This window comes from Macaca fascicularis, chromosome X (genome assembly GCF_037993035.2).
Source record: "Macaca fascicularis isolate 582-1 chromosome X, T2T-MFA8v1.1".
Classification (NCBI taxonomy): Eukaryota; Metazoa; Chordata; class Mammalia; order Primates; family Cercopithecidae; genus Macaca; species Macaca fascicularis.
In genome coordinates, this window is record NC_088395.1 from 110,436,319 (window position 1) to 110,464,041 (window position 27,723).

General features: G+C 41.8%; 2 protein-coding genes and 1 long non-coding RNA gene across 3 annotated transcripts in view; 2 read left to right on the plus strand and 1 right to left on the minus strand.

The window, feature by feature from the left end:
- The window catches only part of LOC102134053 (histone H2B type F-M-like), a 30,498-nt gene extending 5,348 nt beyond the window's left edge, over positions 1-25,150 (minus strand). The window contains exons 1-3 of the mRNA XM_005594258.4: positions 25,011-25,150; positions 19,230-19,327; positions 7,440-7,461 (exon numbers count right to left, since the gene is read on the minus strand). Of these exons, the coding sequence (XP_005594315.3) occupies positions 7,440-7,461; positions 19,230-19,327; positions 25,011-25,150 (260 nt within the window). The remainder of the gene's footprint in view (positions 1-7,439; positions 7,462-19,229; positions 19,328-25,010) is intronic.
- On the plus strand, positions 328-27,702 carry LOC135969147 (uncharacterized). The gene is made up of 3 exons (XR_010584212.2): positions 328-425; positions 26,101-26,159; positions 27,383-27,702. It is a non-coding gene; the product is annotated as an uncharacterized lncRNA (long non-coding RNA).
- Positions 24,575-25,891, plus strand: LOC102137233 (histone H2B type W-T). Its single transcript, XM_045383432.2, has one exon. It carries the CDS (start codon positions 25,187-25,189, stop codon positions 25,889-25,891), a length of 705 nt encoding a protein of 234 aa, XP_045239367.2. The 5' UTR covers positions 24,575-25,186.
- Positions 27,703-27,723: the final 21 nt, after the last annotated feature.

Below are 27,723 nucleotides of genomic sequence, written 5' to 3' on the forward strand. Positions count from 1 at the left end.
GTGAGCAGGTGACCAGTCCTGAACCCATTTACAAGCTGTTCAGCCTTGTAATTTGAAGAGAAAATTAGTTTGAGGTTTTTGTCTACTTTTTATTTCTTTGTTTGACTTTTCGTTTTCTTGTAATTGTGGTGACTTAAGGATTTGAATCCAAGGCTGTGAGCAAGCATGTCTCCTACCTCTTGCATCATATTGTGAAGGAAAGTCCTCTGAAAAGGAATTTGGAGGAAAGAGACCATTCCTGTGAACAGCTTGCATACCAGGGAGGTGCAGACTTCAGTGTAAAACAAAGGTGTAGTTCCAGAGAACTAAAAAAGGATACAGTTTTGGGGGGGGCGGAGCAAGATGGCCGAATGGGAACAGCTCCAGTCTCCAACTCCCAGCGCCAGCGACACAGAAGACCGGTGATTTCTGCATTTTCAACTGAGGTACTGGGTTCATCTCACTGGGGAGTGCCGGACGATCGGTGCTGGTCAGCTGCTGCAGCCCGACCAGCGGGAGCTGAAGCAGGGCGAGGCGTTGCCTCACCTGGGAGGCGCAAGGGGGAAGGGAATCCCTTTTCCTGGCCAGGGGAACTGAGACACACAACACCTGGAGAATCGGGTAACTCCCACCCCAATACTGCGCTTTGAGCAAACAGGCACACCAGGAGATCGTGTCCCACACCTGGCCGGGAGGGTCCCACACCCATGGAGCCTCCCTCATTGCTAGCACAGCAGTCTGTGATCTACCGGCAAGGCAGCAACGAGGCTGGGGGAGGGGCGCCCGCCATTGCTGAGGCTTAAGTAGGTAAACAAAGCTGCTGGGAAGCCCGAACTGGGTGGAGCTCACAGCAGCTCAAGGAAACCTGCCTGTCTCTGTAGACTCCACCTCTGGGGACAGGGCAATAACAAACACAGCCGAAACCTCTGCAGACGCAAAAAAACTCTGTCTGACAGCTTTGAAGAGAGCAGTGGATCTCCCAACACGGAGGTTGAGATCTGAGAAGGGACAGACTCCCTGCTCAAGTGGGTCCCTGACCCCTGAGTAGCCTAACTGGGAGACATCCCCCACTAGGGGCAGTCTGACACCCCACACCTCACAGGGTGGAGTACACCCCTGAGAGGAAGCTTCCAAAGCAAGAATCAGACAGGTACACTCGCTGTTCAGAAATATTCTATCTTCTGCAGCCTCTGCTGCTGATACCCAGGCAAACAGGGTCTGGAGTGGACCTCAAGCAATCTCCAACAGACCTACAGCTGAGGGTCCTGACTGTTAGAAGGAAAACTATCAAACAGGAAGGACACCTACACCAAAACCCGATCAGTACATCACCATCATCAAGACCAGAGGCAGATAAAACCACAAAGATGGGGAAAAAGCAGGGCAGAAAAGCTGGAAATTCAAAAAATAAGAGCGCATCTCCCCCGGCAAAGGAGCGCAGCTCATCGCCAGCAATGGATCAAAGCTGGACGGAGAATGACTTTGACGAGATGAGAGAAGAAGGCTTCAGTCCATCAAACTTCTCAGAGCTAAAGGAGGAATTACGTACCCAGCGCAAAGAAACTAAAAATCTTGAAAAAAAAGTGGAAGAATTGATGGCTAGAGTAATTAATGCAGAGAAGGTCATAAACGAAATGAAAGAGATGAAAACCATGACACGAGAAATACATGACAAATGCACAAGCTTCAGTAACCGACTCGATCAACTGGAAGAAAGAGTATCTGTGATTGAGGATCAAATGAATGAAATGAAGCGAGAAGAGAAACCAAAAGAAAAAAGAAGAAAAAGAAATGAACGAAGCCTGCAAGAAGTATGGGATTATGTAAAAAGACCAAATCTACGTCTGATTGGGGTGCCTGAAAGTGAGGGGGAAAATGGAACCAAGTTGGAAAACACTCTTCAGGATATCATCCAGGAGAACTTCCCCAACCTAGTAGGGCAGGCCAACATTCAAATCCAGGAAATACAGAGAACGCCACAAAGATACTCCTCGAGAAGAGCAACTCCAAGACACATAATTGCCAGATTCACCAAAGTTGAAATGAAGGAAAAAATCTTAAGGGCAGCCAGAGAGAAAGGTCGGGTTACCCACAAAGGGAAGCCCATCAGACTAGCAGATCTCTCGGCAGAAACTCTACAAGCCAGAAGAGAGTGGGGGCCAATATTCAACATTCTTAAAGAAAAGAATTTTAAACCCAGAATTTCATATCCAGCCAAACTAAGTTTCATAAGTGAAGGAGAAATAAAATCCTTTACAGATAAGCAAATGCTTACAGATTTTGTCACCACTAGGCCTGCCTTACAAGAGACCCTGAAGGAAGCACTAAACATGGAAAGGAACAACCGGTACCAGCCATTGCAAAAACATGCCAAAATGTAAAGACCATCGAGGCTAGGAAGAAACTGCATCAACTAACGAGCAAAATAACCACTTAATATCATAATGGCAGGATCAAGTTCACACATAACAATCTTAGCCTTAAATGTAAATGGACTAAATGCTCCAATTAAAAGACACAGACTGGCAAACTGCATAAAGAGTCAAGACCCATCAGTCTGCTGTATTCAGGAGACCCATCTCACACGCAGAGACACACATAGGCTCAAAATAAAGGGATGGAGGAAGATTTACCAAGCAAATGGAGAACAAAAAAAAGCGGGGGTTGCAATACTAGTCTCTGATAAAACAGACTTTAAACCATCAAAGATCAAAAGAGACAAAGAAGGCCATTACATAATGGTAAAGGGATCAATTCAACAGGAAGAGCTAACTATCCTAAATATATATGCACCCAATACAGGAGCACCCAGATTCATAAAGCAAGTCCTTAGAGACTTACAAAGAGACTTAGACTCCCATACAATAATAATGGGAGACTTCAACACTCCACTGTCAACATTAGACAGATCAACGAGACAGAAAGTTAACAAGGATATCCAGGAATTGAACTCATCTCTGCAGCAAGCAGACCTAATAGACATCTATAGAACTCTCCACCCCAAATCAACAGAATATACATTCTTCTCAGCACCACATCTTACTTACTCCAAAATCGACCATGTAATTGGAAGTAAAGCACTCCTCAGCAAATGTACAAGAACAGAAATTATAACAAACTGTCTCTCAGACCACAGTGCAATCAAACTAGAACTCAGGACTAAGAAACTCAACCAAAACCGCTCAACTACATGGAAACTGAACAACCTGCTCCTGAATGACTACTGGGTACATAACGAAATGAAGGCAGAAATAAAGATGTTCTTTGAAACCAATGAGAACAAAGATACAACATACCAGAATCTCTGGGACACATTTAAAGCAGTGTGTAGAGGGAAATTTATAGCACTAAATGCCCACAAGGGAAAGCAGGAAAGATCTAAAATTGACACTCTAACATCGCAATTAAAAGAACTAGAGAAGCAAGAGCAAACACATTCGAAAGCTAGCAGAAGGCAAGAAATAACTAAGATCAGAGCAGAACTGAAGGAGATAGAGACACAAAAAACTCTCCAAAAAATCAATGAATCCAGGAGTTGGTTTTTTGAAAAGATCAACAAAATTGACAGACCACTAGCAAGACTAATAAAGAAGAAAAGAGAGAAGAATCAAATCGACACAATTAAAAATGATAAAGGGGATATCACCACCGACCCCACAGAAATACAAACTACCATCAGAGAATACTATAAACACCTCTACGCAAATAAACTGGAAAATCTAGAAGAAATGGATAATTTCCTGGACACTTACACTCTTCCAAGACTAAACCAGGAAGAAGTTGAATCCCTGAATAGACCAATAGTAGGCTCTGAAATTGAGGCAATAATTAATAGCCTACCAACCAAAAAAAGTCCAGGACCAGATGGATTCACAGCTGAATTCTACCAGAGGTACAAGGAGGAGTTGGTACCATTCCTTCTGAAACTATTCCAATCAATAGAAAAAGAGGGAATCCTCCCTAACTCATTTTATGAGGCCAACATCATCCTGATACCAAAGCCTGGCAGAGACACAACAAAAAAAGAGAATTTTAGACCAATATCCCTGATGAACATCGATGCAAAAATCCTCAATAAAATACTGGCAAACCGGATTCAGCAACACATCAAAAAGCTTATCCACCATGATCAAGTGGGCTTCATCCCTGGGATGCAAGGCTGGTTCAACATTCGCAAATCAATAAACATAATCCAGCATATAAACAGAACCAAGGCAAGAACCACATGATTATCTCAATAGATGCAGAAAAGGCTTTTGACAAAACTCAACAGCCCTTCATGCTAAAAACACTCAACAAATTCGGTATTGATGGAACGTACCTCAAAATAATAAGAGCTATTTATGACAAACCCACAGCCAATATCATACTGAATGGGCAAAAACTGGAACAATTCCCTTTGAAAACTGGCACAAGACAGGGATGCCCTCTCTCACCACTCCTATTCAACATAGTGCTGGAAGTTCTGGCTAGGGCAATTAGGCAAGAGAAAGAAATCAAGGGTATTCAGTTAGGAAAAGAAGAAGTCAAACTGTCCCTGTTTGCAGATGACATGATTGTATATTTAGAAAACCCCATTTTCTCAGCCCAGAATCTCCTTAAGCTGATAAGCAACTTCAGCAAAGTCTCAGGATACAAAATTAATGTGCAAAAATCACAAGCATTCTTATACACCAGTAACAGACAAACAGAGAGCCAAATCAGGAATGAACTTCCATTCACAATTGCTTCAAAGAGAATAAAATACCTAGGAATCCAACTTACAAGGGATGTAAAGGACCTCTTCAAGGAGAACTACAAACCACTGCTCAGTGAAATAAAAGAGGACACAAACAAATGGAAGAACATACCATGCTCATGGATAGGAAGAATCAATATCATGAAAATGGCCATACTGCCCAAGGTAATTTATAGATTCAATGCCATCCCCATCAAGCTACCAATGAGTTTCTTCACAGAATTGGAAAAAACTGCTTTAAAGTTCATATGGAACCAAAAAAGAGCCCACATCTCCAAGACAATCCTAAGTCAAAAGAACAAAGTTGGAGGCATCACGCTACCTGACTTCAAACTATACTACAAGGCTACAGTAACCAAAACAGCATGGTACTGGTACCAAAACAGAGATATAGACCAATGGAACAGAACAGAGTCCTCAGAAATAATACCACACATCTACAGCCATCTGATCTTTGACAAACCTGAGAGAAACAAGAAATGGGGAAAGGATTCCCTATTTAATAAATGGTGCTGGGAAAATTGGCTAGCCATAAGTAGAAAGCTGAAACTGGATCCTTTCCTTATTCCCTATACGAAAATTAATTCAAGATGGATTAGAGACTTAAATGTTAGACCTAATACCATAAAAATCCTAGAGGAAAACCTAGGTAGTACCATTCAGGACATAGGCATGGGCAAAGACTTCATGTCTAAAACACCAAAAGCAACGGCAGCAAAAGCCAAAATTGACAAATGGGATCTCATTAAACTAAAGAGCTTCTGCACAGCAAAAGAAACTACCATCAGAGTGAACAGGCAACCTACAGAATGGGAGAAAATATTTGCAATCTACTCATCTGACAAAGGGCTAATATCCAGAACCTACAAAGAACTCAAACAAATTTACAAGAAAAAAACAAACAACCCCATCAAAAAGTGGGCAAAGGATATGAACAGACATTTCTCAAAAGAAGACATTCATACAGCCAACAGACACATGAAAAAATGCTCATCATCACTGGCCATCAGAGAAATGCAAATCAAAACCACAATGAGATACCATCTCACACCAGTTAGAATGGCAATCATAAAAAGTCAGGAAACAACAGGTGCTGGAGAGGATGTGAAGAAATAGGAATGCTTTTACACTGTTGGTGGGATTGTAAACCAGTTCAACCATTATGGAAAACAGTATGGTGATTCCTCAAGGATCTAGAACTAGATGTACCATATGACCCAGCCATCCCATTACTGCGTATATACCCAAAGGATTATAAATTATGCTGCTATAAAGACACATGCACACGTATGTTGATTGCAGCACTATTCACAATAGCAAAGACTTGGAATCAACCCAAATGTCCATCAGTGACAGATTGGATTAAGAAAATGTGGCACATATACACCATGGAATACTATGCAGCCATCAAAAAGGATGAGTTTGTGTCCTTTGTAGGGACATGGATGCAGCTGGAAACCATCATTCTTAGCAAACTATCACAAGAACAGAAAACCAAACACCGCATGTTCTCACTCATAGGTGGGAACTGAACAATGAGATCACTTGGACTCAGGAAGGGGAACATCACACACAGGGGCCTATCATGGGGAGGGGGGAGGGGGGAGGGATTGCATTGGGAGTTATACCTGATGTAAATGACGAGTTGATGGGTGCAGCACACCAACATGGTACAAGTATACATATGTAACAAACCTGCACGTTATGCACATGTACCCTACAACTTAAAGTATAATAATAATAAATAAATTTAAAAAAAAGGAAAAAAAGGATACAGTTTTTATAGAGAAAGTTCCCATAAAGGTTCCCAGTACAGTCCATTCATGCAAATAAAGGATTCAAACTTAGTTCTGATTGGTTGACTCAGTTGAGCTTTGATTGGTCAACACGACTGAGCTCTGATTGGCAGGGGCAGGTGAGCTCAGGTTGGTTGGTTCAGGTGACCTCTGAAAGTTGCAGAGTTAGATAGTGCGGGTTTTTGGGGAATTCCTAGTACATGTGTGGGCTCTAGTCTGCATTTGGCAGCTTGGCTATAGTTTAAATTTAGGCTCAGTCACTGGGATTCATCTTGAAAGATTGACTCTTTTAAGTTCACATTTGTCCACAAGTTTAAGAAAATGATAGTGACCAATTAAAAAACTGGGATGACTCTCCTTTTATTTATTTATTTATTTTTAAAAATTTGATTGTTGTGGGGCTTTTTCCCTTTCAGGCACATGTGTCTGACAAAATTAACCCACTATGGTAATTTGAGACAATATAAACACTTACGTCAGTACAATGCTTTCTCCAAAATATGACTGGGCCTGATTCGTGCCCCAATATAATACTCTTCCTTTTTCATGAGACTGTCACTCTGGAATAAGGGGGAAGGAGTGTAGAAGTGAGTGAGGGCACAGAAGAAGCTGTAAGGGTGACTATTTACTCTTTTTCCTTATCCCAGACATTTTACCTAGTATAGTGACCATATGTCCTGATTTCGCCCGTTGTCCCTGAGTAATTCTTAACAGCACCCCCTTTCACTCTGAGACATGTCCAGATTTACAACTCTGTACTTCCCAGGGTAACTAGATCATGCAGGAAGTTGTGAGTGTAGTAGCTCTCAGATCTTTGTTGAATGAACAGATAAATAAATGAACCTATATTGGATAAGAGACTGGCCCCTGACAACCTACCAGACCATTGCTGAATTCTGTGGCTAGTCCACACGACCCTTCTGGACCACTTGGGTACAGTCCCCTTTCCTGTGCTGCACTTAAAAAAAAAATTTCTCTACAAAGCTGTCTGAGTCCCCGTGTTAAACCCATGAGAACGGCAGATTTTGTTTCCTCCATGATCTGCGTATCACATTGACTCCTCCCAATAACCCTTTATGGTGTAGATATTTTAGCCTCAACTTTTTGGCAGACAAGAAACACAGTAACTAAGAAACATGTCCAATGATCACACAACTGATAAACAGAAGGGCAGAAATTCAAATCCACGTCAGTCTGAGTCCAGAACCCAAGCACTTGAACATTGTCTTCTGCCATCCTCTCTCATATTGCAGTGATGGCACCTTCAACGCATGGACACCTAGGTAGACAGTCTGAGGTGAGCCTCCCCTTTACAACAAGTCTTTTTGTAGCTTGATCTTTCCCTGAAGGCAACGTGATAAATTCAGAGGTGTAAAAGCAAAAGCATCAAGTTAGCCTTCCTGCAAAGGTATGCAAGGAACCTGATTTTCTTGTGCAACCACGGGAGTTTCTTCAAGCAGCAGTTAGGAAATTCAACCATGCCTGAGCTCAATTCTGTGTTTCAATAGCTGTCTGAAACATTTGGATAGCCATTCCATGTTGCACAATTGTGTCCAATACACATGGACTCCAACTTAGCATGGTTCAACTTAAAATCATTTGCCTTTATGATAGGTTTAACTGGACTTAACTCCATTGTAAGTTGGGGAGCATATGTTTACTCTGTTGCAAATTAATGAAAGAAAGGGTAGGAAGCAGGGAGTGGGAAAAATTTTCAGGTTAGGGTTACATGGTCATTACCTGATGATCCACATTTAGCTCTGTGATGGTCAATTTCATGTTTTGTCTTGTCTTTCCAACCAGGGGGAGATTATTTTCCCAAATAAGCAAGGATAGAGATCCAGGTAACTCGACTTGATTGAGTTATACTATCTAGATATGTGGTCAAATTTCATTCTGAATGTTTCTGTGAATGTGCTTTTCGGTAAGATTAGCATTTAAAACAATGGACCTCAGTACAGAAGACTGCACGCCATAATGGCCTGAGTACCCTAGAACTTAAAAACAAAAAAAGAACAAAAAGACTGTCTTCCCCCAAGCAAGAGTAAATTCTGCAGCAGACAGCCTTCACAGTTGAACTGCAACATCGGCCATCCCCTGGGTCTTCAACCTCATGGTCTTTAGACTTAAACCGTAACGTCAGCTTGTACCTGGGACTCCAGGCTGCCAGGCCACCCTGCAGATTTAGGATTTGCCAGCTTCCTTAATCACATGAATCAGTTTCTTAAAATAAATCTCTCTCGACCGATAGATGGATAAATATCCTATTGGTTTTATTTGTCTGGAAATCCCCTAATACAAGCTTTCTGCACCAAAACATTGCTGCAGAGATCTGAGTGTTGTTTCCACATGTAAAATATCCGGTTATATATCAGACATTTTCGTGATTCCATTAATCAATACCTGTCCCTTTGATTACTGACTACACAGTTATGTCAGTAGTTTTCCCTGGGTCTTAAAAGATGTTTCTTCATCATTTGATATGACTGGGGACTGCAACATATTCAGTTCAATGGTAAAGTTGAGGACTTAATTACAATTATTATCACTGAAGGTAACAATCCCTTGAACATGGGCAGAGTCCATGTGGCACGTGCTAACCAGAAGACTGGATGAACTTATCCCACTTCCGACCTTGCCAGTTAATTGCACTCCCTTTCATTACCACCCATATAGCCTACACTCATATTGGTTGGTGTCAATTAAACCAGGCATTGCTATAGTAATAAAAAGAGGCATGGCTGACTGAATGGCAACTTTGCCAGGCATTGTTCTAAGTGCTTCATAGGGAACACTTCAATTCCCTTTCACAAGATCTCTGTGAAGTAGTGTTATTATCTCCATGTTTGTGGATAAAGGCACTGAACCACATAAGAGTGTCACTTGCCCGAGATCAAACAGGTTTCTGTACACTTAAGCTTCTGCTCAGAAAAAGAAAATATCATCAGAGTGAACAGGCAACATACAGAATGGGAGAAAATTTTTACAATCTGTCCGTCTGACAAAGGTCTGATATCCAGAATCTAAAAGAAACTTAAATAAATTTACAAGAAAAAAAAAAAACCTCATCAAATGTGGGCAAAGGTTATGAGTAGATACTTCTCAAAAGAAGACATTAATGCGGCCAACAAACATTTGAAAAAAGCTCATCGTCACTGGTCATTAGACAAGTGCAACTCAAAATATCAATGAGATACCATCTCACGCCACTTAGAATGGCGATCAGTAAGAAGTCAGGAAGCTACATATGCTGGCCAGGCTGTGGAGAAATAGGAACGCTTTTACCCTCTTGGTGGAAGTGTAAATTAGTGCAACCATTGTGGAAGACAGTGTGGGGAATCCTCAAGGATCTAGAACCAGAAATACCACTTGTCCCAGTAAACCCATTACTTGGTATGCACGCAAAGGTGTATAAATTTATCTATTACAAAGGCACAAGCACACGTATGTTTATTGCCACATTATTTACAATAGCACAGACTTGGAACCAACCCAAATGCCCATCAATGATAGACTGGATAAAGAAAAGTTGGCACATATACACCATGGAATTCTATACAGCCATAAAAAAAGAAGGCGTTCATGTCCTCGGCAGGGACATGGATGAAGCCGGAAGCCATCATTTTCCACAAACTAACACAGGAAGAGAATACCAAACGCCGCATGTTCTCACTCAAAAGTGGGAGTTGAAAAATGAGAACACATGGACACAGGGAGGGTAACATCACACATTGGGACCTGTCAGGTGTCGGGGACAAGAGGAGGGAGAGCATCAGGACAAATACCTACTGCATGCGGGGCTTAAAACCTAGATGACGGGTTGACAGGTGCAGCAAACCATCATGGCACATGTGTACTTTTGTGACAAACCTGCGCGTACAGCACGGGTACGCCAGATCTTAAAGTAAAATAAAAAGAAAAGAAAAGAAACAAACATAGTAACCCCAAAAGTAACACCAGTTTAGAGATAGCAGAATAGAGATTTAGTGAATGACAAGATAGATCAGAATAATTATACACAATATCGCATATAGAGAATGAAGAAAGAAAAGATTAAAGAGAGGCAAGGAGACTAAAGGTGTGGACAAAGAAAGTAGGATGAACATCATATGGGCATTATAGAAAATGAAATGAGTGAATTTTGAGAAAACAATATTCAGAGAGAAAAGGCTGGTAATTTTCCAGAATAAAGGAAACACATGATTTGCTGATTCAGGAAACACACTTGTACACATCATACTAAAGCTACAGAAAAGTGAAAACATAGAGATCATAATAGCTGAGAAAAAACACATTTTCTTCCGGGGAATAACAAAGAGTTTGTCAGCAGACCTCTGTCTATCAATGAATGGAAGCCAAAAGCAAAGTCTGCGAGAAAATACTGCCAACATAGAGAGTTGCATTCCTAGCTAAAGTATCATGAAATAATAAGGAAGCTGTGATAGACAGGTAGGAGAACCACTCAGAATCCCTGTCGAGGATGGATTTCATGTCTGTGAGGCTCAGAGTGCAGGTAGGAGCCAGTCAACAGCCACTTGTCCCTGAGGACATTACCTGAGCTACCTTGCTCTATCTCATGCCCTTCCCGAGGTGGACCACATGCAAGGACAAATCCAGGAAGGGGTATAAAGATATAGCTAACTATTTCCAATGCTGAATATCTCTGATGAGCCATTTTATCTTTAGAGCCTCTCTGGGTATCCCAAGAGGCTTTTGTTTGGCCTGAAGTAAGCATGAACTTCTTCCTCTGCCCACTCCTGCCTCCTTCCTGTCCGTTCCTCAGCTGCTGATCCGGGATAAGTGTCCTGCACACTAAACTCCATCACAGTGTCAGCTTCATGCAGAACCTAACGCAGAAGCAATGATAAGGGAGAGAACCTAAAAACTCCTAGTGTTGACACCAACAGAAACCTTGTTAAAGAAATTTCCAAAAAATGTCATTTAAAGAGATGTAAAGTGACCAAAAGAGCACAACTGGAAGTGCCAACAGGGAATAGTAATGCAATACACTGACAAATAGGTGTGAATGAAAAACAATGACTTATGAAACGGACACAGTGAAGACTATGAAGCCATTGAACAATCAGTGAAACAAGAAAGAATGACATATTATAATTAATGCATCACGTGCACAAGGGCAGCATCCTTGCAATTTAAGGGGCACATGACCTGCAGCATCCCACCGATTTTTCACACATTCTTTCCCTGAGAACTAAACATTGTCAACTCTGCTTCAATCTATATCTGTGGTGCAGTTTATTCCAGGGGAAATAATTGATTTCATTTGATAATTTTGCAGGTAATCACTTATCTACATGGTGATTTCCGTCAGTTTGATTCCCAGGCCTCTGTTTGTAAGGATTAGTCAGATCAATGTTATTTTTGTAGCTAAGTCCCTTAATATTTTCACTCTTATTCTCCCCAGAGCATTTGGTGGACTAGTCCACATGTCCGTTATATTTGATTTGGCAACGTATAAAAACAAATTCTTGATATAAACATCGTACCTATTTAATCCTGTTTTTCGAACATGTCTCATATACAGAATTCTTTTCAATACACAAATTAGGACGCAAAGAGAGTACATGAAATAGCCAAGTAGAATTTTCAGGAAGCATCTCATTATTCCTGATCCTTGAGCAAGGAAATTACTGTTCTGATTGCTTCAGAATTATCCAATTCTATTCCTTTCTTGTCCATAAATCCTGTTTTTTAAAAACACAAACCTTTATCAGTTGCAATTGTGCATCATTGGACGATGGGAGCGTCCAAAGAGAATGCCAAGCCCCGGTCTCCACTCATTTCACCACAGAGGAACCTGCAGCCCTTGAGCCACAACCATTGGCACAAGCATGGAAGATGACTGGGACTGAAACAGTATGTGCGTTCCTTGGTGTTTCCCTACTACAGGGAAGAGGGACAGAGAATGATTTTTGCTTGCTCTGTGACTCTTCGCTCGCTTGCTTTCAAATGTGGTGATTTGGAGATGTGAATTTGTAGCTGGTAGTGGGGCATGTCTCTTGCTCCTTGCAATGACTAAGGAAAAGATGATGAGGCACTAAGAGAACTAAGATGATCCCTCCTTTCTCCTCCTGGGATGTCAATGTTAAATTTACCTTATGTTGTCTTCTTGGCCTGTTGAGTGTGTGTTTGTTTTTCTATATCTGTATTGCTGAGATTCAAAACAGTCGTGACTTTCCAGTTACTTTTTAAAAAGTATTGTTTATATCTAGCACTCACTTCCGTGGAGAGAGAACATATTCTGGGATTTCAGTCCTTGGAAATGTATGATAAGTTGCTTGAAAGCCCTGTATTTGTCTATTGCATTGTTGTTGTTAGTACTTTCAAAATATGTTGTAAATTCCCCTTCCGAGTAGGATGCTGACACCTGATTAGGATGTCAATTCAAGGAAATGATAAAACGAACCCTGGATAATCTACAAAAACAAAATCCTTCTGCAGCTCATAATATCGTGATAAAACCCTGGCAGGAGAGACCAACTGCAGAGAATTTCACCTGTGGCAGAGCCACAAGTGCTCAAGAGAAAGAATGTGGGCAACGCAAGATGCTCCGGAGAGCTTCCGTGAACAGTGCAGGTGGAAAGATGGGGCCGATGGCTGATCAAGGAGGCCATGGAGAAGTCTGTTTTTCATTTTAGGCCCAATGCTGACTAACTGTGCTGGGGCCATAATACCTCCACAGCTCTCCTTCAAATAGATAAACTAAGGATTTAGGGCCATTGACCCACCTTATCAGGATTAGTACTCATTTTTGCATTTCAAGAAAATCTCTTAAAAGTATTTCAAAAAGAATAAGAAAGTTTGCTTCCAAAAGTGACTGAAAAAAATCTATCACAAAATTAACTGCAATAGTTGTCCCCGTGTGGTGCTTTGAGACTGTCTTACACATCCCTAACAAAATTATGGAAGCTGAAGCCTCTTTTCAGAGATGTTTGCCTTTGCAGGGATAAAAAGTAACTATGGAGTTGTTTGAAGAACACTGCATTCCCCTCAATCACTTTATTCCTATCAGGCTCATTGGTGCTGCATGAACTTGCCAGAAGTTTTCTATAGGACATAAAAATGTTCCACCAAAGAATGTTATTTCTTGCATACAGTTCTTAAGCACTTAGTCTCGTGAGTAGTCATTTTTGTAAATATTGAGTGATTAGGACTTTCTTCTTGTGTGTTGCCTTTGTAAATTCAGAAACTTTACGGGAGCGTTAGTGAAATAATGTTTAAAATGCACCATAATCCAGCTGTGGAATGCTGACTGGGAGTGTAAGGGTGACTGACATAGACAAATTATAGGCAAGGGAGAGGAGAAATGGGTCTTGATGCTGAAGACTGGAATGGGAAATGAATACATCTGATTATTCATCTCTGTGGCTGAAAGCAGGTAAAGGGCAATAAGTGAGCATCGGTGATCTAATGGTGTGTTTTGCTGAAAGAAGGAACTAAAGGAATTGGCGTGCATCATGTAACTAACAAATTATAAGCATCATACCAAGTAAAACAGTAGTAGCAGATCAAGGATACCCTCATTAAGTTTTGTCAACACGATCCATATCAAGGAATTCCCATTGAAATACATGACTGAGGATTCAAACATATTATAGAAATACCGAGATCAATTTTTTTTTTAAATAACATATACCCTTTCCAAATGTCCCAACCAAAGATACTATTCCCACTCATTTGGATTCATCTGCATCAACTATTTTCCAAGTTATAATCTTTTGTTAAAAAATAAAAATAAAACTTCATGACCTTCAACTGTACATCACAGAGAAGATGGGAGCGTCCAATGAGAGGAGCTGAAATCCCACTCTACCCTGAATCACAGGAGGGACACAGCCATTGAGCCACAGCCATGGGTTTCCCGTGTGCTTAGGTACCCAGCCAAAAAATCTGTGTTTCTGGGTGTTCGTGCTTGAAGACTGAGGAGGAAATTTGTATTTGCACTCTTGTTGGGAGCTTCTTTTTTTTTCTTTCTTTCTTTTTTTATTTTTATACTTTAAGGTCTAGGGTACATGTGCACAACGTGCAGGTTTGTTACATATGTTTACATGTGCCATGTTGGTGTACTGTACCCATTAACTCATCATTTACATTAGGTATTTCTCCTAACGCTATCCCTCCCCCATCCCCACACCCCATGCCAGGCCCCGGTGTGTGACGTTCCCCACCCAGTGTCCAAGTGTTCTCATTGTTCAATTCCCACTGATTGGTGAGAATATGCCGCTTTTTGTTTCCTGTCCTTGCGGTAGTTTGCTGATTATGATGGTTTCCAACTTCATCCATGTCCCAACAAAGGACCTGGACACATCCATTTTATGGCTGCATAGTATTCCATGGTGGATATGTGCCACATTTTCTTTATGCAGTCTGTCATTGTCAAGACTTGGTTCCAAGTCTTTGCTATTGTGAGTAGTGCCGCAATAAACATACGTGTGCATGTGTCTTTATAGTAGCGTGATTTATTATCCTTTGGGTATATACCCAGTAATGGAATAGCTGGGTCAAATAGTATTTCAAGTTCTAGATACTTGAGGAATCGCCACACTGTCTTCCACAATTGTTGAACTAGTTTACACTCCCACCAACAGTATAAAAGTGTTCCTATTTCTCCACATCCTTGCCAGCACCTGTTATTTCCTGACTTTTTAATGATTGCCATTCTAACTGGTGTGAGATGGTATCTCATTGTGGTTTTTATTTGCATTTCTCTGATGGCCAGTGATGATGAGCATTTTTTCATGTGTCTGTTGGCTGTACAAATGTCTTCTTTTGAGAAGTGTCTGTTCATATACTTTGCCCAATTTTTGATGGGGTTGTTTGAATTTTTCTTGTAAATTTGTTTAAGGTCTTTTTAGATTCTGGATATTAGCCCTTTGTCAGATGGGTAGATTGCAAAAATTTCCTCCCATTTTATAGGTTCCCTGTTCATTCTGATGGCGGTTTCTTTTGCTGTGCAGAAACTCTTCAGTTTAATTAGATCCCATTTGTCTATTTTGGCTTTTGTTGCCATTGCTTTTGGTGATGTATTCATGAAGTCCTTGGCCATGCCTATGTCCTCAATGATTGTGCCTAGGTTTTCTTCTAGGGGATTTATGGTTTTAGGTCTACCATTTAAGTCTTTAATGCAACTTGAATTAATTTTTGGACAAGCTTCTTTCTCTGATCGTTTGGTCACAGTCTTAGTGGTTGAAAGACATGAATTAATAGGTAGGAGTGGAAATGTCTCCTGCCTACACCATCAATAAGAGAACAAAGGGAATCAAATGGAAATAGAGAGATAAAAATGATTCTCTCTTTTCCCATCCCCAATTTTGTCCCCAACCTACTTGAATGTTCAGGTAATAATGTGTTTTTTTCACCTCCAAGCACATGGGCCTGACAAAAAACCCACTACATTTATGTGGCAGGATAAAAATCCCACCCCAGTGTAGTGGCTGGTATGATGGGGTTGGTCCTCATTCTTGATCCATCACAGCCTTTCTCCTCTTTGATTGTGGCCATCACTCCTGGATAAGCGGGGAACAAATGCGTGGTGGGGAGAACGAAGCTCGAAAGAGTGGCATTTATTCTTTCACCTTATTGTAAAGGACCGCCATCAAACATCTGGGGTCACAGGCCAAATGGGCTAGCACCTGAATAGGGCATTAGTGGAGCACAAAAGGGCCTTGACTCCTCTTCACTCGCATCCTCAATCCAGTCCCTGCCATGCAGCATCTCTCTGATGTGTGTGACAGGCCGGTCCTGCACCTCATGGGCCTGCTACTGCTTCCATAATTCTTCTGAAATCCTGAAATATGTCCATCATTTAACTAACTGTGCTCCCAAGATCTATACAGAGGCATTGGTGAACCACATGTGCTTTTGGGGGATTGACGTTAGGCAAGGACTATCTGGTGGCCTGGATGCTTGTTGAGGTATTTTGTCACGCACTAGAGGGAATTTTGTGTTAACGAGGAATAAGGTACATAATTATTGTGCTTGCTGTAATCCTCGGACTGGCAGAGTGAATTCTGTCCCTTCCAGGGACTCGGTATCCCTTCACAAATACATCAAGGGCCTTCCTTACCCAGAGTTCCACAGTTACTGGGTTACATCTGACACGAGCACCCAGGTTGATCTCCCAAATGTCACTCCAGTGCCTGGTCCACCCGACATTTGTATTAGCCTTTGAGTTTGTCAGCCTGTCAGAAGTTAGTCAAAGTAATGCTTCTTTAAGTTAACATATCTTACAGGAAATACCTCAAACAATAAGGAAATACATCATTTATTTGCTTCACCTTACTCAGTCTCCATTAGAGCGTGAATTCAAATGAAATTGCATGAACAAGTGTTTTGTCTAAACAAACTTCAACAGAGTGGGATGTCTGACAGAAAGGGTTGCCTCTTGTTTTTACACTCACTGAATTGCTTTTATTTGCAAATGTCTTGTTTTCTTTTTATATGCTTTCATTACTCTTGAGTCAATAAGCAGGAATTGGATTGCCAGGTCACAGAGTTAAGTGCCCATTTAATTTCCAAGGAGCTGACAAATAGTTTCTGAAGGGCTGTGCCATTCTACATGAGCACTATCAGTGCATGAGAATTCAGTTGTTCAACATCTCTGCCAACACTTGATATGCTCAATCTTTTTATATTTCTATTGATGTTATTTTTAATGCACAAATCTTAACTGTATGCATTTATGGGGTACAATGTGATATTTTGAAATATGTATTCAATGTTGTAAGACTACCCCAAGCTGATGTCCATCCCCTCGTTTACCTATCATTTTTATCCTGAGACACATGAAGTTTACTTTCTTGGTTGTCCTGATTTACACAATCCATTACTACTGACTGTAGCCATCCTGCCGTGCAATAGATCTCAAAACGTATTCATCCTGTGTATCTAGAACGTGTCCTCCTTTGACTGGCAACTCCCCATTTTCTTCCTCCCACCCCTCCCCACCCACGTCCCAGCCCCTGGGGAGCCGTCATTCTACTCTCCACTTCTATGAATTCAGCTTTTTAAGATTCTACCTATAAGTTAGACATTTAGTATTTGTCTTTCTGTGCCTGGCTTATTTCATAACTTAGCAGAACGTCTCCCGGCTCTATCCACAGTGTGCCAAATGACATACGTTGCTTTTGTCAAGGTTGAGGAGCATTCTGTCGTACCTACATACTACGTTTCCATTACTCATGTACCCAATGATGAACTCTTAGTTACATTCTGCATCTTCACTGTGGTGTATAATGCTGCCGTGAACACGGGAGTGCAGATGTCTCTTCATGGTACTGATTTCATTCCCTTTGACTATAGACCCGGAGCAGGTATGTGGGATTTCCAGACCATATTGCAATTGTATAATTTCGTTTTTTGAGGAATTTCCACACTGTTTTCCGTAATGCCTCCACTACTTCACATTTCCACCAAACGTGTACAAGAGTGCCCTTTTCTCTCCATTCTCGTCAACACTGTTATGACTTTCATCTTTTCTGGTAAAAGCTATTCAAACAGGTGTGTGAGGTGACATCTCACTGTGGATTAAATTTGCATTGCCAGGCCAGGCGCAGTGGCTCACACCTGTAATACCAGCACTTTGGGAGGCGGACTCGGGTGGATTGTGAGGTCAGAAGTTCAAGAGCAGCCTGGTGAAGATGGTGAAACCCCGTCTCTGCTGAAAATACAAAAATTGGCCGGGTATGGTGGCGGGCACATGTAATCCCAGCTGCTCAGTAGGCCGAGGCAGGAGAATTGCTTCAAGCCGGGAGGCAGAGGTTGCAGTGTGCGGAGATTGTGCCACTGCACTCTAGCCTGGGAAACAGAGAGAAACTCACCCTCAAAAAAAAAAAAAAAAATTGCATTGTCTTCATGATGAACTGAGTATTTTTAATGTACCACTGGCGGTTTGAGCTGCTTCTTTTCAGAATTGTCTATTGAGATCCTTTGCTGATTTTAAAATTGAATTATTTGCTTTCTTGCTATTGCATTGTTCATATTCCTTCTATATTTTGGATATTAACCTTTTATCAGATGTACAGTAGCAGTATTTGCTCGAGTTCTGTGGGCTTGTTACCAACAAAAGGGGTCCCCCAAAAGGTGGTATCTCTCCCTGTTCGGTGTTGTGAAGCCAATATGAGAAATTGCAAGTGAGTGTCAGGCAGTGCAGGCTTTATTCCTTGGCCATGGACTTTACAAGCAGGAGGTTGGCTCACAAATCAACTTCTCACCTCGGGAGAGGCGGAATGTCACAGACATAGGGTATCTTTAACGAAGGGATTGGGCATTGAAAGCAAGGGGAGGAATAATCATGTTTTTTGTCTGGATAGGTGCAGAAATTCTCAAAAACAGAATGCCACCTGCTTTATTCCCCATTCATGGTTTCCTTCAGTCATTGTCACGGTGACTGTCAGCTGTCATGGTGCTGGTGGATGTGTCAGTTCGTATGGGAATTTGATTATAATGAAGTTCCAGGTTCCTCTAAGATCAATTGAGCTGCCATTTTGCATCCCATCAGCCCCAGCCGGCTTGGTCACAATAGGAAATTCTGATGTCAGGTATCCTGTTTCCTAAAAACAAGCAGAGTTAAGGCAGGGTAGAAATTTAACTAGGTCGTGTATGCATTACGTTGTGTAACAGGTTGTCTCCTTGCTCTATTATTTATTATTTTTCTGTAAAAACATCTTTAATTTGACACCATCGCATTTGTGTACTTTTCACTTTTGTTGCCTGGGCTTTCAGAGTCCTATCCAAAAAATCATTGTCCAGGCCTATGTCATGGAGCTTTGCCAAAATATGAAAGTTGAATGGCAACAACAGAAAAATTAAAGAAATGTTAAATAGCAGATTAGGCCCAGTTGGACTGAGAATTGGAGAAAGAGAAGACAGATGTAAAGTCATTGTGAAAATTTCATAGGGACATAACACGTGAGAAAGGAGTGAGGAGAACTGATAAACCTTAAGGATTTGACTAAAAAGCAAAAAGTATATCTCATAAGTAATACTGGGCAAGTTGGGAAGAATCCTAATCAAAGGGAAAATAGCTGGTAATTTCACAGTATTGAAGGAAGACATGATATTCTACTTTTAGGGAGGACACCTGTACCCATCCTTCTAAAGCTTAAGAAAAATAAAAACAGAAATCACCATAGCTGAGAAAAGAAAAAAAGACAGCTACAAGGCCTATAAAGGAATAACAAATAGTTTGACAGCCAACTTCCTTATATCAATAAATAAAAGTCAATATCACAGGAGATGTGTGTCAACACAGAATGTCATTGCTAGCTAAAGTATTATTAAGAGAACGAGGCTGTGGTAGGTGTGGATGAGCCAGCGTCCCCTTTAAGGATGGATTGACTGTTTTGGTTGTTGGGAATGCAAGCAGGTGCCAGTCCTGAGCCATTAGACCTTTCCGGTATTACCGTAGTTACCCTTAGTTACCTTGCCCATATACACTGCCTGATCCAGGAGAAGTTGAATGGTCTGGTATTTTGGCACAACGGCAAATACACTAATGGGCCCCTTTATCTTCAGATGTCACCCTGAGATCAGAATAGGATTCCATTGGCTTTGTACTCAAGATGCACTTCTCCCTATGCCCACTCCTGCCTCCCTCCTGACCCTTCCTCAGCCATTGACCCTAAATAAGCTTCCCACACACTAAACTTTATTTCAGAGTTCATTTCTTCCAGGACCTAAGTCAGAAATGATGAGATTTGAGAGAAATGGAAAACTCTTAGTGTAGATACCAACAAAAACTTTTTTAAAGAAATTTCTGAAGAATCTCATTTAAAGAGATGTTAAATGATCACAAGAAGATGATTGGAGGTGCCAAGAAGGAAAGGTAATAGAATGGATTAACAAGAGGAGTAAAACGATGATTGTATAAAACTGACACAAGAGAAATACAACAACAGAAAAAGAAAATCCTTCAGGATGATATCCTTGATGAACATTGATGCAAACATCCTCAACAAAATACTAGCAAATCGAATCTAGCAGCACATCAAAAAGCATATCCACCACAATCACGTGGGCTTCATCCCCGGGACCCCCGGGACGCAAGGTCGGTTCAACATACTCAAAGCAACCGTTGTGATTCATCACATAAACAGCACTAAAGAGAAAAGCCACATGTTTATCTCAATAGCTGCAGAAAAGGCTTTTGATAAAATTTAACACCCCTTCATGTTAAAAACTCTCAATAAACTATGTACTGAAGTAACACACCTCAAAATATTAAGAGTTATCTATGACAAACCCACGGCCAACATCATACTGAGTGGGCAAAAGCTGGAAGCACTCCCCTGGGAACCTGGCCCGAGACAAGGATGCCCTCTCACCACTGCAATTCAACATAGTCTTGGGAGTTCCAGCCTGGGCAACCAGGCAAGAGAAAGGAATAAAGAGCATTCAAATAGGAAGAGAGGAAGTAAAAATCATGTCCCTGTTTTCAGACATGATCCTATATCTAGAAAGCCCCATCGTTTCAGCCCAAAAGCTTCTCAAGCTAATAAACAACTTCAGCAAATCCTCAGGATACAAAATCAATGTGCAAAAATCACCAGCACTCTTGTACATCCACAACAATGAACCTGAGAGCCAAATCACGAATGAACTCCCATTCACATTTGCCACAAAAAGAATAAAATGCCCAGGAAGACAGCTAACCAAGAAAGTGAAAGACCTCTACAAGGAGAACTACAAACCACTACTCAAAGAAGTCAGAAGTGACACAAACAAATGGAAAAACATTCCATGCTTACGCATAGGAAGAATCAGTATCGTTAAAACGACCATACTTCCCAAAGCACTTTACAGATTGAATGTTATTCCCATTAAACTACCATTGAAATTCTCCCCAGAACTGGAAATAAGATCCTAAAATTCACATGAAACCAACAAAAGAGCCCGAATAGACCAACGCAATCTTAAGCAAAAGGGAGAAAACTGGAGGCATCATGCTACCCGACTTGAAACTATACTCCAGGGCTACAGTACTGGTACAAGAACAGAGACAGAGACCAGTGGAACAGAATAGAGAACGCAGAAATTATTGTTGCTATCGTTATTATTATATTATTATTTTGAGAGGAACCCAGAAATTAAGACTGCACACCTACAACTATATGATCTTTGACAAACCTGAAAAAAGCAAGCAATGTGGAGAGGATTCCCTATGCAATAAATAGTGCTGGAGGTGCTGACCAGTCATATGCTGAAGATTGAACCTGGACCCCCTTCCTTACACTGTATACAAAAATTAACATGAGATAAACTAAAAACCTAAAAGTAAAATCCAAAACTGTAAAAACCCTGGAAGACAACTTAGGCTACACCATTTGGGACATGGACACCAGTACCAGCAAAGATTTCATGACTAAAATGCCAAAAGAAATTTCAACAAAAGCAAAAATTGACAAATGGTATCTAACTAAACTAAGGAGCTTCTGCATAGCAAAAGAAACTCTCATCACAGTAAACACACAACCTACCGAATGGGAGAACATTTTTGCAAATGATGCAGCTGACAAAGGTCTAATATCCAGCATCTGTAAGGAACTTAACCACATTTACAAGAAATAAACCAACAAGCCCATTAAAAAATGGGCAAAGGATATGAACAGACACTTCTCAAAGGAAGACCTGCACAGGGCCAACAAGCAAATAAAAAAAGCCAGCATCACTGATATTAGAGAAATGCAAATCAAAACCACAATGAGATACCGTCTCACATCAGTCAGAATGGCTACTATGATGAAGTCCAAAAATAACAGATACTGGCAAGTTTGTGGAGAGAAAGGGACGCTTATGCACTGTCTTTGGGGAAGTGTAAATTAGTTCAACCATTGTGGAAGACAGTGTGGCAATTCTCGAAAGACTTGAAGTCTGAAATACCATTCGACCCAGCAATGCCATTACTGGGCATATAGGCAAAGAAATAGAAATCCTTCTATTATACAGACGTGTGCATGCTTATGTTCATTGCAGCACAGTTCTCAATAGCAAGGACATGAAATCAACCCAAATGCCCATGAATGATAGGCTGGATAAGGAAACTGTGGTACATATACACTGTGGAATCCTATGCCTCCACAGAACAGAACGACATCATGTCATTTGCAGCGACTTGGATGGAGCTGGAGGCCATTACCCTTAGCAAACTACTGCAAGAACAGTGATATGGTTTGGCTCTGTGTCCCCCACCGAAATCTCACCTTGAATTATAATTCCCATGCTCTCCCCATGTCACGGGTGGGACCAGATGGAGATGATGGAATCATGGGGGTACTTTGCCTCGTGCCGTTCTCATGATAGTGAGTGAGTTCTCACAGGATCTGATGGTTTTAGAAGGGGCTTTCCCCTTCCCTTCTCTCTGCACTTATCCTTCCTGCCACCACCTGAAGAAGGATGTATTTGCGTTTCCATCCACCATAATTGTAAGTTTTGTGAGGCCTCCCCAGCCCTGTGGAACTGTGAGTCGATTAAATCTCGTTCCTTTATAAATAACCCAGTCTCGCCTATTTCTTCATAGCAGCGTGAGAACAGACTAATACAAGCAGAAAACCAAATAGTGCATGTTCTCACTTATAAGTGGGAGCTAAATGATGAGAACACATGGACACATAGAGAAGAACAACACATATTGGGGCCTATCTGATGGTGGAGAGTGGGAGGAGGGAGAGGATCAGGAAAAATAACTAATGGTTACCAGACTTAATGCCTGGGTGATGAAATAATCAGCACAGCAGAGCCCCATGACACACGTTTACCTCTCTAAAATACCTGTACGTTCTGGACATGTACCCCTGAACTTAAAATAAAACGGAAAACAGCCTGATACAATAAAGATTATGACTATATTAAAAATTAAGGAAACAGGCAGGGCGCAGTGGCAGATACCTATAATCCCAGCACTTTGGGAGGCCGATGTGGATGGATCACTTTAGGCCAGGAGTTCAAGGCCAGCGTGGCCAACATGATAAAACCCTGTCTCCACTAAAAGTACAAAAATTACCTGGGCATAGTGGCGTATCCCTGTAGAGGTGGAGGTGGCAGTGAGCTGAGATCGCACCAATGCACTCGAGCCTGGGCGACAGATTGTTGTCTCTAAAATTAAATAAAAGAGAATTAAGGAAACAACATAAGGAGTATATATTATAATTTTGCATCACGTAGATGATGGGAACATCCTAATGAGAGCAGCTCATGCCATAGTCACTACTGGCTTAGGCAATAAAGGCTTTCTAGCCGTTGAGCCACCACAAGCCATGGCTGAATGTGTGGCGAGGTGACCCGGAAATGAACCAGTGAGAACCTCCCTGGGATGTTTAACCTTGCAGATTGTGAAGAAAAACGATGTGGCTCTTTCTCTGTTTTTTGTTTGCCTTTTTTTTTTTTTTTTTTTTTTTTAAGAAAAATGTCATGCTGACTTACTGATATGAATACAGAGATTGTTGTGGACAGGTCTCTTGTGCCTTGTACCAAACTAAGAGAAGGATTGGCTTGCTAAACGTTTAAGTAGATTTATAAAATCATCATTTGTAATGGGGCTGTCCAGAAATGGTTAACTAGAGTTCAGTCACGGAGCATATCATATACTATGTTATCTAATAACAAAAATGAGCCTTTTTGTCCTTCTTAATTATGAACCGAGTTATTAGGAGTAGAATAAGTTGTTTGTTAAAGACATGACATCAAATACACTTGAAAGCCTGGCCTTTGAAATGACAGTTCATTGATGACCTTTATTTCTTCAGCATTTCTTAAGAATTTTCTTGTTCATTTCCTGCAACTTAATGTTAGTTAAATGCATTTAAGGAATGTCTTTGCATATATTGTCAGAGACTCTTGAAAGCTATCTTTCTAACTTGAACATAATTTTCAGTTTTGGAATCCCTTTCTCTCCCTCGTGGGCTTCCTAGGAGATTTAAGAAGATATTTTTAACCCAATATCTCTTAAAATTATTAGCCATTACCGCCTTCTGAGTTGTGATTTGTGGTTGTTGTTTTGTTTTCCTTTTTTTATTACTTTTTAAAACCTGGTCAACGTTGAGTGTTGTCATATGTTTTTAATAAAAGCACCTTTCTGTTTCTATTATCTGCTTGGAGGCTGGGGTATGGCCATTTCTCGTTCTGCTGATTCACGGAAGATGTTGATCAGAACTGAAGCCAGGAGCCAGACCGCTAGGTCCTTTGATGCCTAGGAACCCTCAGTGGCCATGTCAGGGAGTTTCTGCTCAAGCCAGGTGACTTAGCCCAGGATAACAGTAGATTCTGAGATGAGTGAGAATTGTTCCACACGTGGCCACAGTCATTCCTCTGGCACAGTGGACTTGGGTTCAGGAGGTCTGTCTCTCTTCAAGGATCATGAACTGAAATTGCTAAACTTTGGGAGTTTTCAGTGACGCCCTTCAAAGTGCTCACGCTGTGACATGGATCAGCTGAGAAGGGCGGATGCGCTTTTGCCCTGTGGGGCATCTGTTTGTGTAACTTTCTCCGAGCCAGGCCACAAGGGGCGCTTAGGCCCGCAGACGCGCACTGTGATTGGTTGACGAGATGCTAAGCAACGGGACCATCCAGTCACCTTCAACGCAGGTAGGTTTGCTGAGAGACTCCCTACGTGACACTTCATCCAATCAGAAGTGAAGCTGGCCCGAGACTTGGCGCCATGCTGCATACCCAAGTGCCCCCGCTTCTCCGATCCACAACCGCCATTGTCTGGTCGTGCCGTGTAATGGCCGCTGCCTCCGCCATGGCTGAACCTTCCTCTGAGACGACCTCTGAGGAGCAGCTGATCACCCAGGAGCCCAAAGAGGCCAACTCCACGATGGCCCAAAAGCAGAGCAAGCAGAGGAAGCGAGGGCGCCGTGGGCCCTGCAGGTGCCACGCCAACTGCCGCGGGGACAGCTTCGCCACCTATTTCCGCCGGGTGCTGAAGCAGGTTCACCAGGGCCTCAGCCTTTCCCGGGAGGCCGTGAGTGTCATGGATTCTTTGGTCCATGACATACTGGACCGCATCGCCACCGAGGCTGGTCGCCTGGCCCGCTCCACCAAGCGCCAGACCATCACCGCCTGGGAGACCCGGATCGCTGTGCGCCTGCTGCTGCCGGGGGAGATGGGCAAACTGGCAGAGTCCGAAGGCACGAAGGCTGTCCTCAGGTACACCAGGAGCAAGTGCATTCCCTCAGGAGCCCCCGAGCACCACGGGAACCCAAAGGGTCTTTTCAGAGCCACCCAACATGGCCTGAAAGACCAGTGCCTTGCCAAGGAGGGGACCCCACCGGAGGTTGGGGTGGGTGGTGCCCTTCCGACTTGGGGGGCATGTGGTGTGTGGCATCCTGCGATTTTTCAAGCATTTTCCCCTCAATACTAAACATTGTCAACTCCAATATATCTGTAGTGCAGTTTGCTCCAAGGAAAAGTAGTGGGTGTTTCCGTGATCGCGTTTCATTTCCTCAGTTTCCTAAGTGGTCGTTTTTATTAGTTATGTTTCTAGATTACCTTAATGGTGATAGTATTATTGCACTGATCTTTACCTTTTTCTCTCTCATTCTCTTGTGACTGGATGGTGGAATTTTCCAGAACTTCACTATATGCCGTACGGCAACAGAGAAAGTGAATAGGCTGATACAAGAAGCAAGGTAACCTTCCTAAACCTTTTCAACACCTCTCCCATCGCGAATCCATGTAAGTAAGCAAATGAGGCGCAGTTAAAGTGTACATACAGCTAAATACAATTTTCAAGAATCCGTTTATTTTCCAGCTTTCCCGACTCTGAGATCACTATTGCAGTTCATTCTTTTTTTGCCATGACGATAATCTTTTCGTTTCTTTTTAAACAGAAACCTTCGTTACTTCCAGGTTTGTATCAGTAGGCTTAGGGAGTGTCCACAGAAACGGCTCATGCCCTAGTGTTCAGTGGTGCAACCAATGAGTGACTTGCAGTCTATGAGCAACAGTCATTGTCCCAATGTGGGGGGAGTGAACCAGGCTGAACCCACAACAGCCTTGCACTGAAATGCAGTCTGGTGTTTCGGGGGACACTGTTGTGATTCTTCACCTGATGTTTTTGCTTTCAGTGCTTGTCATCATGGTCATTTAAGGATATGAATCCAAAGCTAGGAGTAGTATATGTTCCTTGCCCCTAGCATCAAGTTATGCAGAGAATGGTCAGCCTTTAGGAGAAGTCAGACAACGCTTATTTCCTCAAGAGATTTACATACTAATATTCATGTTAATGTTAATATCGGTTAGCTTTCATAGTGCTTTCGTCTGGGTCCCAAGTCTTTGTATTTTTAGCACTTTTTCCTATAAGTGTATTGCTGAATTTCAGAGCAGCTGTGACTTTCCCATTGCTTTTTTCAGTGGATCTCCAGCCACCCGAGTATGTGTACAAGAGAACATACTCTGGGATTGCAACCCAAAGGAATTTATTATGTTGTGCCTTGAAGCTCAATATGTGGTCATTTTTGTCAAATGTTTCCCGTGAATTTTGAAACATCTTGTAAACAGCCCGTCTCCTTCATATGTAGAAAACAGTAAAGGATGGCATTCTCAGTCAAACCATGAAACGAAAGCTGGATAAATGACAAAAATCAAAAATTTCCTTGAGCCCATCAGAAGTGGGAAATACATACCCCAGAGGGCCCAACCTGTAGCCACACAGATTATTCTACCTTTGTCAGAGGACAGTTTGGTCAAGAGTGAAATGGGGGTGTGGCAGGATAGTAGCCAGAGCTTCCCTAAATAGTGCAGTTGGGCAATGTGGTCAGGTCACCTCCAGAGCTCCACTTGGGATCCATAGAGAAAAGATGTAGAGCCAAGAAGTCCCCTCATCGGGATTTCCTACTTTCTGTTTTTTCAGAATATTAGAAAAGTGTTATGAAAGTAGTTGAAGAGAAATGCTCACTGCACAAGTGGACCAAGAAAAACCCCCATGAAGACAGCAACAACTAAATCGTTCTGGACGGTGCCGCCGGGTGATCCTACATGTCTGGAGCAACACTTTGAAAACCAAAGACACTTGGCAGAACCCTGTTCCTATCCAGAAACAGAGCTGTGTACCTGGTCCAAAGCACCACATCTCACTGAGTGACTTATTTCTCATTATGCTAATTGTTTTGCTTTAAAGCGCCAATCTTTCTGTCAAATGGGATGTACAAATAAATTTCTAAGTTATCCTTGCATGTCTACTGGGTAATCTGA